This window comes from Silurus meridionalis, chromosome 7 (assembly GCF_014805685.1).
Source record: "Silurus meridionalis isolate SWU-2019-XX chromosome 7, ASM1480568v1, whole genome shotgun sequence".
In the NCBI taxonomy this organism is placed as follows: Eukaryota; Metazoa; Chordata; class Actinopteri; order Siluriformes; family Siluridae; genus Silurus; species Silurus meridionalis.
This window is the reverse complement of record NC_060890.1, coordinates 13,682,952-13,701,999: the sequence shown is the minus strand read 5'-3', so window position 1 is coordinate 13,701,999 and position 19,048 is coordinate 13,682,952. Positions and strand designations below refer to the sequence as shown.

The 19,048-nt window shown below is 36.4% G+C and overlaps 3 protein-coding genes across 6 annotated transcripts in view; 1 reads left to right on the top strand and 2 right to left on the bottom strand.

Annotated features, from left to right (window-relative positions):
* The window catches only part of vti1a (vesicle transport through interaction with t-SNAREs 1A), a 103,499-nt gene extending 99,119 nt beyond the window's left edge, over nucleotides 1-4,380 (bottom strand). For 2 of the 4 annotated variants that reach the window (XM_046854680.1, XM_046854683.1), the window contains exon 1: nucleotides 4,180-4,379. In XM_046854680.1, coding sequence (XP_046710636.1) covers nucleotides 4,180-4,273 — 94 coding nt within the window. In that variant the 5' untranslated portion in view covers nucleotides 4,274-4,379. Of the gene's footprint in view, nucleotides 1-4,179 lie in introns of all 4 variants that reach the window. The other 2 variants (XM_046854682.1, XM_046854681.1) reach the window with 2 other exon arrangements.
* A 100-nt stretch (nucleotides 4,381-4,480) lies between these two features.
* On the top strand, nucleotides 4,481-10,016 carry zdhhc6 (zinc finger DHHC-type palmitoyltransferase 6). The gene is made up of 11 exons (XM_046854678.1): nucleotides 4,481-4,670; nucleotides 5,200-5,735; nucleotides 5,858-5,949; nucleotides 6,104-6,263; nucleotides 6,443-6,604; nucleotides 6,785-6,838; nucleotides 7,506-7,673; nucleotides 7,768-7,809; nucleotides 7,895-8,040; nucleotides 8,120-8,166; nucleotides 8,287-10,016. The coding sequence occupies exons 2-11, from the start codon at nucleotides 5,469-5,471 to the stop codon at nucleotides 8,388-8,390; spliced, it is 1,242 nt and encodes a 413-aa protein (XP_046710634.1). The 5' UTR covers nucleotides 4,481-4,670; nucleotides 5,200-5,468; the 3' UTR covers nucleotides 8,391-10,016.
* Nucleotides 9,099-18,872, bottom strand: acsl5 (acyl-CoA synthetase long chain family member 5). Its single transcript, XM_046854677.1, has 21 exons — nucleotides 18,759-18,872; nucleotides 17,443-17,599; nucleotides 17,166-17,274; nucleotides 16,988-17,052; nucleotides 16,778-16,879; nucleotides 14,597-14,696; nucleotides 14,103-14,281; nucleotides 13,975-14,007; nucleotides 13,838-13,889; nucleotides 13,633-13,706; nucleotides 13,460-13,537; nucleotides 13,188-13,322; nucleotides 12,882-13,016; nucleotides 12,618-12,713; nucleotides 12,162-12,234; nucleotides 11,958-12,046; nucleotides 11,757-11,873; nucleotides 11,376-11,519; nucleotides 11,171-11,272; nucleotides 10,422-10,493; nucleotides 9,099-10,314 (listed from the first exon to the last, which is right to left on the bottom strand). Exons 2-21 carry the CDS (start codon nucleotides 17,596-17,598, stop codon nucleotides 10,177-10,179), a joined length of 2,049 nt encoding a protein of 682 aa, XP_046710633.1. The 5' UTR covers nucleotide 17,599; nucleotides 18,759-18,872; the 3' UTR covers nucleotides 9,099-10,176.
* Nucleotides 18,873-19,048: the final 176 nt, after the last annotated feature.

Genomic DNA, 19,048 nt, shown 5'->3' with positions numbered 1-19,048 from the left:
TGTAGAACAGACTGAAATATGCATGTCCCTACTGGACATGTACTGGACACTACCAACAAGCCCAGGAGATCCACAGACTGACCGCCAGACAACATGTAGTTAAACTTTTCTTACTAAAGGTGTGTCTTTATGTTTCCGCTCAATTTTTCATGGCATTTGATTGACAGACATTGTTGTTCTGGGGATTCTTTTTAAATGAGGAATACTCATTTAAGTTTAATGGAAGGAGAGCGCACATTCTCCTTGAGTTCTTATTTAAAGCTCGGGGTTTTGTGCTGTACATAAGACCTAAACAGAAGAACATCTATTTGTATGAATGAAGTGAGCCAGCCAAGGACATTTAATCTGTCCAGCATGTTTTATCGGGGTCTGCACATGTGATATTGTGTACTACAATTACAACAAAAATAGAGGTTTGTTGATGCTGGCTTCAGGAGATCAAACAGAGGGTCGCCAACAAACATATGACGGAAGAAAAGAGATTCTTTATCTGCACATGCAATGGATAATTTAATTCATGAATGAAACTTTATGCAAAAAAAGGACAATCCTGGCTCTGGGTGATGAGAAAACGTTAATGTCTTTGTTCACATTCATTGTGTATATTTAAATATGTTCAGCAGCTGGTGGTGGGCTGCACTGGCGACAAGTACCCTTTTTTGCCAAGCTTAAACACAAAGTAACAATAGAACGCTATACAACACAATGCACATTCTTGCTCTGTTCAATAATCAATGATACAAGCAAAAAAAAAAAAATCCACAGATTTGCAATGTACTCTAGTAAATGATTTAAATGAGAAATCTCCCTGTAGTTGTAGTTTTCTTTCTACATAGATAATACAGTTAATGATAAAGGCCATTTGTAATGTGCTATATACATTAATAACAATCACTGAAATAAGTAATCAGTGAGTTACATATTATACGAAATAAGTTGAATCAAGCATAAAGTATGTAATAACATTAACTATCATTAGTATTCAAATTATTTATCACAAAAAGGAGACTGTTAGATGAGGTACTTTTTTCCTCCAAAAAGTAACACAGTAAACAATGTTTATTGTTAGATTTATATTACGAAATTGAGGCAGTGTAATATTTTAATCATTACTTTCAGTCAAAAGATTCAAACTATGAAACATTGAAACATTTACTATGAAATATGTAACATGGCCAGTTGCTTGTTGTCATGAAAAATGACAGAATTCTGTAGTGCATTGTTTATTGGTAAACAACAGCTAAACTGTGTTTTTTATTATTAGTAAAATGTTATACCACTAAAATATATACGAGTTATTTCCTGTGCTATGAATTCCCTTTTTATTTGCAACAGCGTTTACTGTAAACAGTACAGTAATAATGTAGACACTACAGGTTCTATAGCATTATAGCCTAGTTACTAAGCTGCTTTGCGTGTTTTAAGCCATGAGTCATTAACTAGCTGAAAATATAAAGAGAAAAATAGCAGCTTATCAGCTTGAACAGTGGGATAATTAAAATTTTACACTGGTGAATTCTTACATTTAACATGTTTCAGGGATTTGCACAGAAAAACATTGTGTAACACAAGAAATAGCACCAAACAACAGTAAGGTTTAATAATGCATTCCGTTTTTATATGATTTAATCTAAAATGACTGAAGAAACTAAACAGAACAAAGCTTAGATTAATATGCAAATGAATGACTTAAATTTATTTCATAATGCAGAAAATGTTTAAATAGACAAAATATACTTTTATGGTGGTCATTTATACTTGGGAGCCAAGAATTCAAAATCAGTGTGAACTAATCTATTATATGAATGTGTCATTAGGTGTATTCTGATTGGTTAATCCTGTTTAGATGATATGTACTGTATATATAAAATATGATTAAAAGTTAAAAGAAATTGTTTGATTTTTCCTTTTTTTTTATAGACATAACATCAAAATCACTATACAAGACTGTTATTTGTCACATATATGATTAACAGCAGGTGACAAACTGGTGCAGCTAGTTGTGTGGAATTTCTATGCGTTTTCTGCATAGGTTTAATCCAAATTCCCAAAACATTGCAGTCAGTAGATTGTCTCTAGGTATGAAGGATTCTTTAAATTGTGTTCTCCTATTAAGCATGCATTCTCAACTCACACCCAGTGTTCCTAACATATGCTCCAGACCCAGCATTACCCTGCCAGGATAAAGGAGTTACTGTAGATGAATGAATGAATAATCAATAAAGTTTGGGAAAGAAATATTTTCCCCCAGCCACTCCTCTACCTACATGGAATCTGTAATTCCAAGCACAGACAGACAAATCAAAGAATTAGTCAAAACTGAGAAGGCAAAATCTTAATCACTTCTCACTTGCACAACAGGAAGCTAAAACATGACTACACCACCAATTGAACCCTGGCTCAGTTTTTATTAACTGATAGAGACAGTTAAGTGTAATGCTCAAGCTGTTTAACAATGATCTTTGTACTTTGATTCTTCCACAAAACCCAAAACAATAATGATGATGAATGGTAATAATTTTGTACATGTTTAATAGAGAAGACTGACATACAGAACAAAATATTTAATTATGTTAAGATAAACTTTAAATATTAGGTTTGATTTACTTAATGATAATATTGTTAGAGATTTGATGCCCAAACAGCTGAATCACTGACCACCTTTAAACGGGGAGTAAAGACCTTTTTTTTTTTTTTGCATGTTTGTCATACTTTAATGTTTCAGATCATCAAACTAATTTAAATATTAGTAACACAAGTGAACACAAGATGCAGTTTCTAAATGAAGGTTTTTATTTTTGTGGGAAAACAAAATCCAAAACTGCATGGCCCTGTGTGGAAAAAGTGTTTGCCCCCTAGTTGTGCCACCCAACAACTGCAATCAAGCGTTTACGATAACTTGCAATGAGTCTGTTACAGCGCTGTGGAGGAATTTTGGTCCACTCATCTATGCAGAATTGTTGTAATTTACCCACATTGGGGGGTATTCGAGTATGAACCACCTATTTAAGGCCAGAGCATCTCAATAGGATTCAGGTCAGGACTTTGACTAGGCCACTCCAAAGTCTTCATTTTGTTTTTCTTCAGCAATTCTGAGGTGGACTTGCTGGTGTGTTTTGTATCATTGTCCTGCTGTAGAACCCAAGTTCGCTTCAGCTTGAGGTCACTAACTGATGGTCGGACATTCTCCTTCAAGATTTTTTGGTAAACAGCAGAATTCATGGTTCCATTTATTACAGCAAGTCTTCCAGGTCCTAAAGCAGCAAAACAGCCCCAGACCATCACACTACCACCACCATATTTTACTGTTGGTATGATTTTTTTTTTCTGAAATAAAAACTGCATGTTGTCTTTACTTGTGTAATCTTTGTGTGCGCACACACATATACTGTTTTGTAGATTTGTATAGTTGTATAGTTCACCTTACTTTAATATCTTTCCACTACAATGCTGCCCTTTTCTCTTGTCTCCTGCTATAAGACTGACTTTTTCACCTGGGATCATTGCCCTCGGAAAGTATTGGAAGAACGCCATTTCTTTGTTTTATGCTATACAATGAACACATTTGGGCTTGGAATCAAAACAGGAAAATTCAGCAACAGATCGGAATCCAGATGTGTTAACAACCTGAAACATTCAGCTCGAACTCTCCCATTTTTAAATGAGCTATAATGTTGGAACATGTGATTGACAGGTGTTTCTCAGTTGCTCAGTAGGTGTTGCTATTGTTTGCCCTGTTAGATGGATTGTTTCAATAATTAATAGTTTTGAATGTCTAATGTTTGAATGAGACCTACATTTCACCCGTGAAGACTGCATGTGTTGATATAAAGGATAAAGCAAATATGGCAACCACAGGAAAAACAAGAAAATATAAAACCACATATCTGAAAAGTAAAATCCCACCAGGAAACTAAACACCATACACTATGTATATGTAATAAGACACATTGGTAACTTGATAAAGCAGGCTCGTCGTTATCTCTAAAACAATGCAGTGTGTTTCATGGTTTTATTTTAAACCTGCTAGCGAGAACCAGCAAACAGCTCACATCGGAGCGACTCCATAGCAACTGTATACCGGCTTTGCGGCTTGGAATGTTTCCAGCTAGCTAGCATTACAGCCAGCTAACTAGCTAACCTGGTCCGGCTGGTGTTCTTTTTGAAGACAACACTCACCTCCACCAAGTTTGGGTATTCTTCCAATTTTGTTCGTAATGTCCGCGGTGAGAGTACTGAACTCCTGCTCGTACGTTTCGAAATCCGAAGACATTGTTGTGAATGGTGAATTTAAATGGTCTAATACGGATGTCGCGACACTATTACACTGGTTGTATCAAATGTTGTTATTGACGTTGCCGTCACTTCCCAGTGTCACTTAAATTATCGTCCGGCGAAAACACATACTCATGCGCGCGCACACACTAGTTTTACATTGATTCTAGTGTTTAATTTTGCGTAGGAACGTAGTAGTTTAATCGCATAAAGCTGACGTTGTTTCGAAATGGGACACACAAAAAACAAGTATTAGATGTATTAATAAGTTTTGTCTCGTAAGGCACATTTCCGTCTTTGTCTACACGGAAGACATGAGTGGCGCACCGCTCGGACTGCGGCCGAGAGAATGCGGAACTGAGTAGCATAGACGTGTGGGAGTGTAACCGCTTGTTGTGAGTGATTACTAGCTGTTCATGCAAAGGGAAATATATTTCAGACGTTATTACTTATTTATCTTGTGCATATTAAATAATTCACCTTGTCGTTAATGGGCAGATATGTATCGGGTTTTGAATGTCAGGATCCGTGATCGCTAGCTTGCTTGCTATATTGGTGTTTACCTAGAAATCAAAATGAATGACTGATTCTAGATGTAGAGTTAAGACGCGTTCTATAATGCGCATCCCCCTTAAATTATACAATTAATGTTGATATACTGATTTGCAAGCAATTAAACGTGTCGCTGTGTAAAATTGTATGATTCACAGGGGAAAATACCAGTCTGCTAAAAGAAAAAAAATGCATTAGTATGCAGTCTTTGTAGTAGTCACCAGTGTAGTAGTCAGTTTCCTGGCTGCAGTACAACAAATACCATGATATAGCCGACTGTTGCATATTGCATAACATTTAAGTTTTCATCCCATGCCAGAGTAATCAACAGACACATCTTTTCTCTATTTCCCCCTTCACTCATATACTTAGATGGGTGACATGTTTCCAGCTTGAAAGCTAAGCAGCAGGCTGGTCTGAGAGAAAGGATGCCACACAGGAGGAGAGCTAGTGATTCTACCACACAGACGGCTGCTGTAACCCATGACCCAACTGATCGCTGGATGTTTTGGAGGAGACAGAAAACATCCATTTTATCCTCTACTTGGTCAAATCATTTTATGACAGAGCGACGACATTACTAACAAATTTGCCATTTTAAAGAACTTTCAAAAGCTGAAAAACTATATTTGCTGTACAAAATGAACATTATATCTGCCTTTATTGTATTTGAAAACCTCCACGAAGTTAGGAGGCTCTGTCACTGGGGTCCGATCATTGCACTTACTGTCATTGCTGTGTGTTCGTCCATGGCCATACTGGATTCTATTATCTGGTATTGGCCCTTGGACACTACAAGCGGCAGCATTAACTTCATTATCCTCATCAACTGGACTGTCCTCATTCTCTACAACTATTTCAATGCCATGTTTGTGGGTCCTGGATATATTCCTTTAGAGTGGAAACCGGTAAACACAGAACATATTTTAGGACTTCTTTTGTTAACCATAATTCTTGTTTTCTTCTCTAATCTGATTAACTCTGTGTAACATAGCTGCATGTTGGTCATGCTGTGTCTTCTCTCTAACAGGAAAATCAGCGAGACACTATGTACTTACAGTTCTGTAGAGTGTGTGAAGGTTATAAAGCTCCGAGATCTCACCACTGCAGAAAGTGTAACAGGTAGCATTTGTGTGTATGCGCATGTGTAACTACTAATTATAATCGCAGCATCTTAGATTAATGTAGTGTATAGTTCTGGCTTTGAGATGCCTGAGTTTTTTCACAGCATGGGTAAAACATGTTTTCTATTTAGCTGCCTGATCTTCTTTTCCAGGTGTGTGATGAAGATGGATCACCACTGTCCCTGGATCAACAACTGCTGTGGACATCAGAATCATGCCTACTTCACCACTTTCCTCCTCCTCGCCCCACTGGGTTGTATCCACGCTGCTCTTATCTTTATCATGACAATGTACTCTCAGTTAAATGACCGGGTCAGTACATCCATAAGTCCATCTGTTGGGCTCTGGCAAATAAATTACTATGATTTAATAAGATTTATTCCTGCTTAGATGTTATATAACTGTATAGGTTTTTAATGCATGATAATGTTTACATTAAGCATGTATCTGCTGAAGAACGATTGTGCGTAACTGTTGTGCTCCTACTTCAGATCTCTTTTGGTTGGAGCTCGGTGAAGATAGACATGAGTGCCCCACGGCGTGTCCAACATCCCATAATGCTTTTCAGCATATCGGCTTTTGCAGCCAATCTTTTTGCTCTTGGACTGGCATTAGGCACTACCATTGCAGTTGGCATGCTGTTTTTTATTCAGGTACAGCATATTAGTTTATTTGGCCTTTATCCACCAACGTGTCAAATGCTTGCATAAACGAGTTTACCAAAACATGTACTACAATTCACCAGTCAACCCCTACACTAGAAAGTGACGAGAAAGAAATGTCATGGAATGATATTGCAAGCGCTTGATAATGAATGGCTTTTTCATTTACAGATGAAGGTGATTCTGCGAAACAAAACCTCGATTGAAGTATGGATCGAGGAGAAGGTAAGTGTGATACTTCTTAAATCTGGTGCAACCCAAATCTTTTAAATACATACATATTTAATGCTCTTGTACTTTATAATAATGAAATTACTTCTGTTTCTGGCAGTATCCTGTTGCTATCTTTATACTCTTGCTTCATCTGCAGAATGCTTAATGTGCTCTCATTATTCAGTGTTGGTTGATTATATTCCAATTAATCATGTCTGTGTAGTGTCTTAGTTTTTTTTATTTAGATATGCTGTATATTAAAAAAGTCTTGTGTAAAGCAGTGGTCCCCAAACTTTTTTTGCACCACAGACTGGTTTAATGTTGGACATTATTTTCACGGACCAGCCTTTAAGGTGTGGCTGATAAATACAACAAATGAAATTGATACGATGGTATTTTCTTAATATTATAATAAACGTGAATCCACTGTGTTGCTTTTTTTGTTCATTTTGCTAGCTTGGGGGTTTAAGTTTAGCGGTAGGGTCCGCGGCCCGGGGGTTGGGGACCACTTGTGTAAAGGACATTTCTTTTTCTTTTGTCCAGCAAAGCAGTTGCAGAGTCTTGCAACCACTCATATACAATTCATTAGTAAAGCCATGAGTCTCTGCTACAACAATAGTTTATTGTTGCTTTGTGTCATATCCAAATTCAATTTAAAAGCCTCAAATATTTCCCTCAGGCCAAAGACAGAATCCAGTACTACCAAACAGAGGAGGAGTTCATCTTCCCGTATGACCTAGGAAGTCGCTGGAAGAACTTTAAGCAGGTGTTCACATGGTCTGGTACACCAGAGGGAGATGGTGTTGAATGGCCCGTAAATGACAAATGCCACCAGCACACACTAACCGTGGGTCCTCACTATAAGTTTTAAAATCATCACACGTTATTTACATTCCAGATAAAGTGAGATCGTTGTATTTGTATCGCCTGCCTTTTTTCAGATCGAGCAACTGAAGCAGAAAGCTGACAAGCGTGTGAGAAGCGTAAGTATTTGTCATGACGTGTTTTTGACACAAGATGGCAACATTGACAAAAAAGATGTCTAAAACTGGGTTCTGTATTCTGTAGGTGCAGTACAGAGTTGTGGAAGACTACAACGGAGCTTGGTGTCCACTAGGGAAGGGAATAAACACGTTCTTCAGGTCGCCTTGCTCTGAAGAACCAAGGATCAAACTTGCTAAAGGTGAAACCATCTTCGCCACAAGAGGAACCAAGTGAGTCATTCAAGTGTGCTTAATGGTGAATGAATAAATGAGTGAATGAATGAATGAGAATTGATGTTTTATTATCCAGGTGGTGGATGTATGGGGACAAAGTTTTGGATGAGGAAAAGACCAAAGGTATACTAATGTCACAATAAAAAAAAAAAATAATAATAATAAAATGTTAAAAGTATTTTTAAAAGGTAGGCATTCTTGAAAATGTTATTTCTTATTTGTTTTCTCTCTTTACTGAGTTAGTTGGTCTCCGTGTTAGAGGATGGTTTCCACGTCGCTGTGTGGAAAAGTGCCACTATGACTCAGCGAATAACACACCAGCATGTGAAGAAAAGAAAGACAAGTAAGACAAGTGGGTTGTGCTTTTCTGTTAGACCTGTACACTCTAAGCAAAGAAATAATAATTCCTCAAGGGATGTGTGGATGGTTAATATGATCGTTTTACCAAATAGAATGGAAGACCACCTGTTTGTAGTGTTCTTTACAAATCTTTAATTCCCTTAAAAATCGGCAATCGAAGATTCATTTATTTAGACTGTAATGAGCAACCTTTAAAGAATGGAGACGACTATATATATATATATATATATATATATATATATATATAAGAGAACTAGTAAAAATGTACTGATGATAAAACAAAACAACTACATGCACTGAATTCTGCTGTACTTCTGTTCCTGACTGATCCAGAGATGTCTGATTACTAAATCATTTTAACGATTTCAACTGTCTACATGTCCAAACCAGAAAATTTTGCTTTGTCATATGAACATGTGTCCCTTCGTAATATTTCCAAAGAGAATCAAATTTACATGAAGCTCAGAGCAAATTGTTCCTGAAGTGATGAACTCTGGCTTGAAAGCAGTCAATATTAGGAACTGAGCAAATGTTTACTTGAATATATTGTTTCCTTTGTGTGTGTGTGTCTCTCTCTCTCTCTCTCTCTCTCTCTCTCTCTCTCTCTCTCTCTTTCTCTCTTTTTGATGTTCAAGCCGTTTATGCAATGCCTTTTGCCAGCTGTATCAAGGTTTTAGTCATGCAAATACTGTTTGTACAGAAAAAAATGGTAATTTTATTTTTTATTATTTTTGTAAGATCGATGTGAACCTTACAGTAGATAAGTAAACATTTCTGCTCTTTATGGTATGATCTAGTTTTTGTTTTTTTTGGGTTTTTTTTGATACATATAAAACAAAAATGGTAATTATTTACTCAGTAATTCTCTTTTTCAGTGCTTTTTCAAATGTACATAGCATTAAATGAAAGGATTCAACATTCCAGTTTAATCATTGTCTATTTCAACTGTAGTGAAACAAACAACAACTGAGACACAAGAAAAAAAAAATTGTTAAATAAAACACACTTGTGATAAAAGTGTATTAAAAGGGCAGTTGTTGGGGCAGTCAGTGAATTTCTATTTTCCATTATTTTAATGACTCATTAATTTCTTTTTTGTTTGTGTCAAAAACTCCTGTAAATGAAACTACAAAACCATAATCAACACCCTTTAGAAGATGAGAAATCTTTTTTTAAAAATAATTTGTGGTTTCTGTCAATTGTCAACAACAATAAAAAGTACATATTGCTGCAGTTTTATAAAGTTGGTTTAAACTATATTTTTATAGTATCTTTCTATAATAAATTATTCAGATATTATTGTATAATAAATATTCAGATATCCCATATATGTCTTTAAATATGTCTTTAGACTTTTAGGCAGATATTTGTGTTTGCATTATAGAGTATAAATGTATTTTTCATGTTTATTGACAAAATTCAACAACTTTGACTCCCATTACAACTGTGCTTTGGTCGGCTGTACTGAAATTATTGCCTATGTCAATCTCAAATATACTACAGTAGCACTGTGTATAGATGAAATGAAATGAAAATGGGCTATTCCATCAATATGTACATTTGTGCAGAAGATAGGGCTTAATTGACCATAGTCAAGCTGACTTGACACTTCTTAAAAAAAAAAAAAAAAAAAAAATTTAATTACAAATACGAAAAAACAATGCTGTATATCTATACCTTGTGTACTACTAAGCTTTACGGCCTACATTCCTTTGGTTCTCTGAGTTGCTTTGTAGGTCACAGGAGCTTTTTACATCTGGCCTTTTCTGGTGATCACTGCAGTTGAGCGTAAAGATTTTCAATCTCATGTTTGAAGAACTTGCTGAGATCACCTCTTTTAGCCTTAAGTGTTGGAGTAAGCAGACCATTCTCTATGGTGAACTGCTCAGGGTGGAGATGCAGGTCTTTTACCTTAGCAAAAGAAAACAGCAACACAAGTTTTTTTTGTGTATATTTATGTAACATAATATTGTGACGTCTTAATGAAGTACACCTACCAAGTTTGTACCAAGACTTACTTGTTCAAAGGATTTGAGCCCTGCCTCACGTCCCAGCTTTACAAGGTCAACAAGGATAGCCTTCTTAATTTGCTGTAAATTAATAAAAACAATGGTGTTTCACTATGTAGCTGGTTGAGAATGGTTTATTTTTTGATGAGAACCCATAAATTATATTTGTCTTCTGAATGATAAAATGGAAAAAAAAAAAAAAGTACTTTTATATGCTGTATATAGCTATAAACTTTGCTTTGCATGCCTTTTGGTACAGACCCCATTAGAAATGAGACAGTAGTACAAACTTACAAATGTCTTTTCTATAGAGGTGTTGAAAGGTAATATATTTGCAACATTCCTAAGTGTTTCTCAATCATGTGGGTGTGACTCACATGAATTATTCTAATTAAATGATTTAGCTTGTAGCTGACACAACACATTGATAGTATGTCACGTATTTAACTAGCAGTGAACTGCCTGTATCAAGAAGTATTGAACTAAAATGCTAAATAATAGTGTATTACTTGTATATATTTATATGTAGTTTATATCTTCACTGATTATCTTGGACTTTGTGTTTTAGATAACAGCTTAAGGCCAAGAAGCAAACAAACAAAGTCTTTTTTGTCTACTTTCCAATCAAACAAATTTTGACTCTGCTACCTCAGGTATACTGTTTTTTAACGATTGACAAAAATCTATTTGTCATCTAATAGTAGCAAGTGTATTGAATAGCACATGCTATATTTTTTAAATTGAACAGGGTATCAAACCTGGTTTTTACAAAGTTCTTCCAATGATCCCTTAACTCCAAGCTTCTCAGCCAAACCTAGTAGTACCTCAGCATCTGGCACCACAATGGCTATTAAACAGGACTAAAAATAGAAAGAAATACAGCATATGTAATATGTTGAACTCTCCAAATGTTCATGTAGAATTATGTATTTCTATAGATTAAATAGAATAGGTGCAGCTTACCTGCAAACTGTCCCCATGAACAAATACTTGAGCAACTGATCCACAGCGAATGTAAACGTTCTCAATCTTTTCAGGAGCAATGTACTCGCCTTGTGCCAGTTTGAAAATGTTTTTCTTCCTGTCAATAATCTTCAAGACTCCACTCTAGTAAATTGTGCAAAATCACAATGTTACTACATGACAGTTAAATATGTACAGGACAACATTTTAAAGAAAGCTATTTAAGACCACATAGAAATTGGTGTAAACAGCATTATATAAACAAGCCTACAGGTTACTAACTCACTTGAACCAAATCAACATCACATTAGTTTGGAGAATAACAAAGTATTCCATATACTGGATGGGTTTAAGAATTTAGCATTAAGAAAGGAATCCCACCGGAAGCCATTTGCCAATGTCTCCAGTATGTAACCATCCATCTTGGTCAAGGGCCTCAGCTGTCTTCTCTGGATCATCCAAATACCCACAGAAGACATTCTTTCCTTTTATACACACCTAGAATGCAAACAACTATTATTGATAGAGAATAAGGACCAACTATTATAGACTTTCATGTTGAAGAGAAGATGTTCATATTACCTCTCCTTCACCATTAGATGCGAAATAGTTCATTTCTTCGACATCTACTAGTTTGACCACATTACATGGAACGGGTACTCCAACATGTCCTTAACCGAAAGCATTTTAAATTATAAACTCGTACTACAGTTCATTTTAGAATTGATTAGCCTCAAGCATGTATTTGTTGCTGTAAAATCAATTGATTTTACTATGGAAACATACCAGCAGTCCAGTCCCCAGGCAGAGAGATGGTGCAGCCTGCTGTGCACTCAGTTTGGCCATATGCCTCAAATATCTGGAAATCAGGTCAGAGACACAGGTCAGCTCTGGGTCACTGAGATAAGTAAGCATACACAGATGTCCTATGTTACCCTTATCCACAACAACAGACACAGTGACCACTACTGAGTGAAAGTACTGTAGTTTGTATGTAGACACATTTACATTTAATTAACCCCTCAAACTTTCCAGATCAATTAAAGTCTGTGAATTATAATTCTGCCAAAGATACACATCATCTTCTATTAGTTTTACTGCAGTTAATATGTTTCATAGTAATTAATAAAACATACATTTGCGCATTTAAAATAAATTAAACAAAGGTAAGTATGTAGTTTAAACTTGGTAACAGGTTTGTTGAATGTTTGCATGAATTATGGTAAGATTTTTTCTGTTCACCTGGCAACCGAGGCATGCTCTGAGGAAGCTGAGTACAGCAGGTGAAATGGGAGCAGCACCTGTCACCATCACTCGCACACATCCCCCAAGAGACTCCTGGGGCCAGGGACACATACAAGCATTCAAGATCATAATCACAGGCTAGTTTCATTACCATTTCAATACCTTCTTCACCAGTGTTGGAAAGCAAACTTCCTTCACTTAGAATGATTCCATCAGTGCTGTCAGAGAAACCAGATGTATTTTTATGCCTGAAAGGGATACCTGAACTTTGTGAAAGATGAGCTTGTCCCATATGCTGTTGTTTCTGATGATGCCCCGCTTCACCTCTGCATGTTTCCTTTCAATGGCAAAGTTCAGGAGCCATTTCTTGAATGGAGTCTGGGCCCCACTTTGAATCTGAAAGAATGAAGAGAAGGTCAGCTTGACAATGAAAGTCTGTGTATAGGATAAAGCGCATTTGAGGGTCTTTAACTAGGCTAGATCCAGTGTTCATATCATCGAGCATCATGCAAAGAACATTTCACTAATATGTAAGAAAGGTGGAGGACAAAAAGAAACTTTCAATACCTTGTCATATACACGATTAAGAAGACGTGGTACAACAGGGAAAACTGTGGGCTTTAGGGTTTTCATGTCATCAGGAAGCAGTCTGACATCTCCTTGGAAGAAACCTACCCTTCCACCCACACCATACAGCACTGTCTAGCAGATATACACAAAACGTAACAAAGATAAGATTAGTATGTAAGATTTACTAGTTTGTCAACTATGTGCCTAACAAATAGAAATTCATATAACAAAGTCATCAAATATTCCACTAAGCATACTGAAACCTTTACCTGAACAACTCTCTCAAACATGTGAGCCAGTGGCAGGAATGATATCAGCACATCAGTGGACAGTGGTGTAAAGGCACTCTAAAGTAAATATTAATAAAGAAAACTTTCACAGACCAATTTCACTGACAACAAAAAACAATGACCCTCTTCCTAATCATAGTGATGTACAATACCTCAAAGCTTTTAACAAAGCTAGCAGCATCTGCCACTACATTTTCATGGGTTAACATGGCTCCCTTTGGATCACCTGAAAAAGAAAAGAAGCGTTAACGGTATTGCAGCTGTATGTGCACCAACATTTTAAGCAAAACAGATATATAAGCTATATATATTCTGTGATATGTTATGGTGTCATCCTAGGTAAAGATGTATACCCACCAGTAGTTCCACTGGTAAAACATATAATACTCAAGTCTTCTGGCTTTGGTGGCTAGAGATAGAAAATCAACAAAATTATACTCACATTTTTCTTTTATAATGCTTACAAAGACATAGTAGTCAACCAAATTACTTACAATTGGCTTTCGAAGATTATCTTTTCCCAGAGCCTAAAGTACAAAAATATATTTTTAAGTCATTTGTGAGTAACTGCTTTGAAAATGTTGAAATAACAGCACCACATTAATAAGTTCTTTTAGATTACCTCCATGTCCTTTAGACTCATTATTTCCACTGCACATTTGGATGCTCTTTCTGTTAGAGCAGCATCAAATGCATCCATAACAATAATGGTTTTGAGCACAGGGGTAAGACTTTTTTCACAGTTAGCTAGAAGAGTCTCCACTTTGTCCTGCTTGTCACAAAGTACTGTAGATATTTTGGCTGCAAAGGATATAAAATAGGTCGTAATTAGGATCTTCCAAATTCCAGTTTGAATAAAAAATGTGGGTATAGTCTGGTATGAATTTCAGTATAAATATACATAAGTATCCAAATACTAACATGTTTCCGTTAATATAACAGCATAATATAAGGTTTATCTAAGATTTAAAGTTGACCTATATGTGAAAAATTTAATCTTTAATCTTGAATCATTCCAATCTCATTGCTTCATTAAAGGTCTACAGACCCCAGTTAGGTTTTACCTGTGCCAGTGAACACCTCTAATGAAGCTGAGTGGTAAGCAGGTATAATTACCTCTGTTAATAATGAAGACAAGTGCCTCAGGACCCAACGTGTCATACAGAGGAACTGCCACCATGGAATAAGTATAGCAGGCCAGCTCAGAGATAATCCACTGTGTACAAGAAGCAGATATTGATCAGTCTACAAAACTTCCATCTGACACAGACCTGGTTTTTAAAAATGTGCTCTAGCATTTATCTATTGCATTTGTTGTATGTGGGCAATTCCCACAAAAAGTCACATTGTAACTTTCCACTGTACAGTTAATGTAAGCCTATGAACTATAAATATATTTAATTTAGTCAGTAAAGATGTAAAATATGAGACATAAGTAGATTAACAATGTTTTGAAGCATGAAAGGTAAGAGAATGTCTAACTGGAGAAATAAAGTAAACAAATTCAGTTGTTTTATTTGTGTAAGAATAATAAAAAAATAGACAAAAAATACTTTGTTTGTTTGTGTGTTTTGATTTAAACAAATCAGCCATTAGGGTTGCACAAGCCAGTGCACTCTTAGTGCCGGTCCTGGGAAAAATTGGGACCGGCACTATTACTGTTGGCTGAAGGAGGAGAAAGAGAGGAGGAAGACGACTACAGAAAAGGCAGGGAAAGGAGAAGTGTAGGAGAGTGGAGGTTTGGTTTGGTACTTTAAATGTTGGTACTGTGACTGGTAAAGGGAGAGAGGTAGCTGATATGATGGAGAGGAGAAAAGTAGATATGTTGTGTGTTCAGGAGACCAAGTGGAAAGGGAGTAAGGCCAGGAACATTGGAGGTGGGTTTAAACTGTTCTTTCATGATGTGGATGGAAAGAGAAATGGTGTAGGGGTGATTCTTAAGGAAGAGTTTAGTAAGAGTGTAGTGGAGGTGAAGAGAGTTTCCGATGAATGTGAAGCTGGAAGTTAAAGGCGTGATGATAAATGTCATCAGTGCTTATGCTCCACAAGTGGGTTGTGAGATGGAGGAGAAGGAAAAATTCTGGAGTGAGTTAGATTAAGTGGTAGATGGTGTTCCTAGGAATAAAAGACTGCTGATTGGGCCAGATTTAAATGGGCATGTAGGTGAAGGGAACAGAGGTGATGAGGAGGTCATATATAAGTATGGCTTTAAGGAGAGGAATGTGGAAGGGCAGATGGTGGTAGATTTTGCTAAAAGGATGGAAATGTCAGTGGTGAACACTTATTTTAGGAAGAAGGATGATCATAGGGTGACGAATAAGAGCGGAGGAAGGTGCAGACAGGTGGACTATGTTCTATGTAGGAGCTGCAACCTAAAGAAGATTGGAGACTGTAAGGTGTTGGCAGGGGACAGTGTAGCTAGACATTGGATGGTGGTCTGTAGGATGGTATTGGAGGTAAAGAACAAGAGGAGGAGAGTGAGGACTGAAAGAAGAATAAGATGGTGGAAGCTGAAGGAGGAAGACTGTAGTGTGAGGTTCAGGAAGAGGTCAGACAGGGGCTCGGTGGTGGTGAAGAGGTGCTGGATGATTGGGCAACTACTGCAGAAGTGATGAGGGAGGCAGCTAGAAAGGTACTTGGTGTGACATCTGGAAATAAAAAGGAAGACAAAGAGACGTGGTGGTGGAATGAGGAAGTGCAGGACAGCATAAGGAGAAATAGGTTGGCAAAACAGAATTTGGATGGACAGAATGATGAGAAAAGTAGGCAGGAGTACAAGGAGATGCGGCAGCAGTTAAAGAGGGATGTGGCGAAAGCCAGGAAAAAGGTAAATGAGGAGCTGTATAAGAAGTTGGACACTAAGGAAGGAGAAAAGGATTTGTACTGATTGGCCAGGCAGAGGGACCGAGCTGGGAAGGATGTGCTGCAAGTTAGAGCAATAAAGGATGGAGATGGAAATGTGTTGTTTAGTGAGGAGAGTGTGTTAAGAAGGTGGAGGGAGTATTTTGAGCAGCTGATGAACGAGGAAAATGAGAGAGAGAGAAGGTTGGAGTGGAGATGGTGAAGCAGGTAGATGGTGGAGCTACGTTGTGTTTATGAATCTTTTTCGCCTAGTTCACAAAAAAGTGTTGAAATGCTAATCTTTATGATAGCATAGATACAGATAAAAAAGTGAAATATGATATGATAAGAGATAGATAGGAGATACATAGACAGAGATATTCATTTAAATGTAAATGTAAAAAAGTAATTATAGAATGATGAGTCAGTTAAAGCTGTTGTAGTTGTTTTAATCACCTCTGGTCGATTTTGAGCAAAGATGCCAATGAATGATTTTGGTGAGGGCTCCAGGCCTTTGTGGAGCAGTCCAGAGCCCAAATACTCAGCCCTATCTGAAACCTGCAGGAACAAAAAAAAACAAAAACAATGAAATTCATATACATTCCCATATTAATCCCTTTCTCTTAGTAATGAACTTTAACTACCATATATTGCCAAAATAAGTACCTGTTTGTATTTTAGCCATTGGTATGGCTTCCTAGGCTTTCTGTACCCCAAGCAAGGTCCATTTCCTGTATGGATATAAAAAAAAAGATTTAAGACCAGTGTGAGACAAATGCCCAGAGTGTCCAGTGCATTTGTATTACATCTGAACACTTTATTCTAATTACAGGAGGCATTTTACCTGAAGCATGTAGTCCCCTTTGGAAAACCTCATATAGAGTCTTGGCATCTTCGTATAAATAGGATATTAAGTTGTCATCTTTTAGAATTGCATTTTTCCTGGCTCCACCCTACAAATCAGTAGGTTTTATTATAGCATTAAATATCTAAATAAGAAGTTACATTATTAAAAAAAAAGTATTTCAATTCCCAGTATCAGTAAGTAAATCTCTCTTCTGTTATAATATACAGCATATCATTTTGAACTCTTCTGTACATTTCTGGTACAATATTCTCACCGCAGTTCCCACTGTCTGTCTATTCAGATCGACAGGTACCCGCAGAGGCTTGGGCCTGGTGTTGAGATAAGTCAAAGCAACTGCACCGAGCCCAAACAAGAACACCAGTGCAGAGGTGGGCAATGGAGAGAATAGAAACTCGAATAAAAACTCCATTCTGTCAGAACAGAAAATTCTGTATTAAATGACAATCATTTCAGTGTAGTTAATGAATAAATTATTGTAACAACTAAACATAATGCATTAAGCAAAATAACATAATTATAAATTAACATAGTTAATAATAGTGCCTGTTACATTAATTAATATAGATAATTTATTTATATAATCATGAAAAGGAGGTTAAATATGTTATCTGTAACCATCAAAGGTAAAAAACAAGGATGCCCATCTAAATTATTCACTTATAATTCACTTAAACTACGGATTTACTGTTTGCTAATTTTTGCCCAATGTGCTGAAATGTTTGTAAGACTAAAATATCAGACAAGAGACATAACATATAGACAGAGCCCAATAAATTGTTAGCAATGGAAAATTCATAATAGTAAACATTGCTGCAACCACAAGAGCACATTCAACCTTAAACTTCAGACTGTAGCAGACCCAAGAGTAATTGTTCTGAAGACCCAAAAAACCTAACCAAGTATATTAAGAGCAGGTCTCCATTGAAGTAAACTGGACCCAGGGTGCCAATAAAAAGAAGCCAAATAATCCCTTATCTTGGTGCCAGTAACAGTCTGGGTGCCACATTCTTTCAAATTAAGGTAAGATATTGCTGAACCTCATTATAAGCTAACAAACAAATATCTAATAAACACAATTAACAATACCTAGAACAATGTGCTAAGTAGTACAGACTTAACATAAGCAGATCTATTCCCAAGAGCTGTAAGAAATGCATATTATATTATTTGTCTACTAACCCAATGTAAACTCATGAATAGTGGAAGAAATATTGGGTTGAATGAAAACACCTCATATGTATAATGCATGATTAGCCTAGGAGCAGGATTGGGAAGCACTGAGTAAAACAAGAATTTCAGAGATTCAGAAGGGATTTCAGAATTTCCACATATTCCAGCATGCCCAATATTTGTTAATTATTTATGAGTGTCTATGAATGGCATGGTCAAATTGCTGGGAGAAAACAGCACCATAATCATTACCCAAGCACCACTAAGAATATATATTACAATATTATGATAAAATTCTAAAGATATTATTATTATTATATTTCCTATGCCTTTTGCATAGGTCTTCTGTGTTTTATTTATATTATATTCTGTATTTTAGCTCAATGCTAAATTTAGTACCTGTGTGTCCTGCAGGAGTCTGCGTTCTTGCTCAGGTAATGATGCTAGAAACTAAATCCGACAGAAAGAGCTTCTTCCATAAGCAGCAAGAAACACAGCAAGACTGAAGAAAACGTGCACAGGTCCAATAAAATAGCTGAAAGCACACAAGTGACCTTTGAACCATGCCTGCTATCTGCCTCCTGATTAAAAAATGTATGAACAAAAAACATAATGTCCTGTGTTTCAATAAAACAATAAACTTTATATCATATATTAAGTGTGCATTTATGTTTAAAGTGTACACCTAT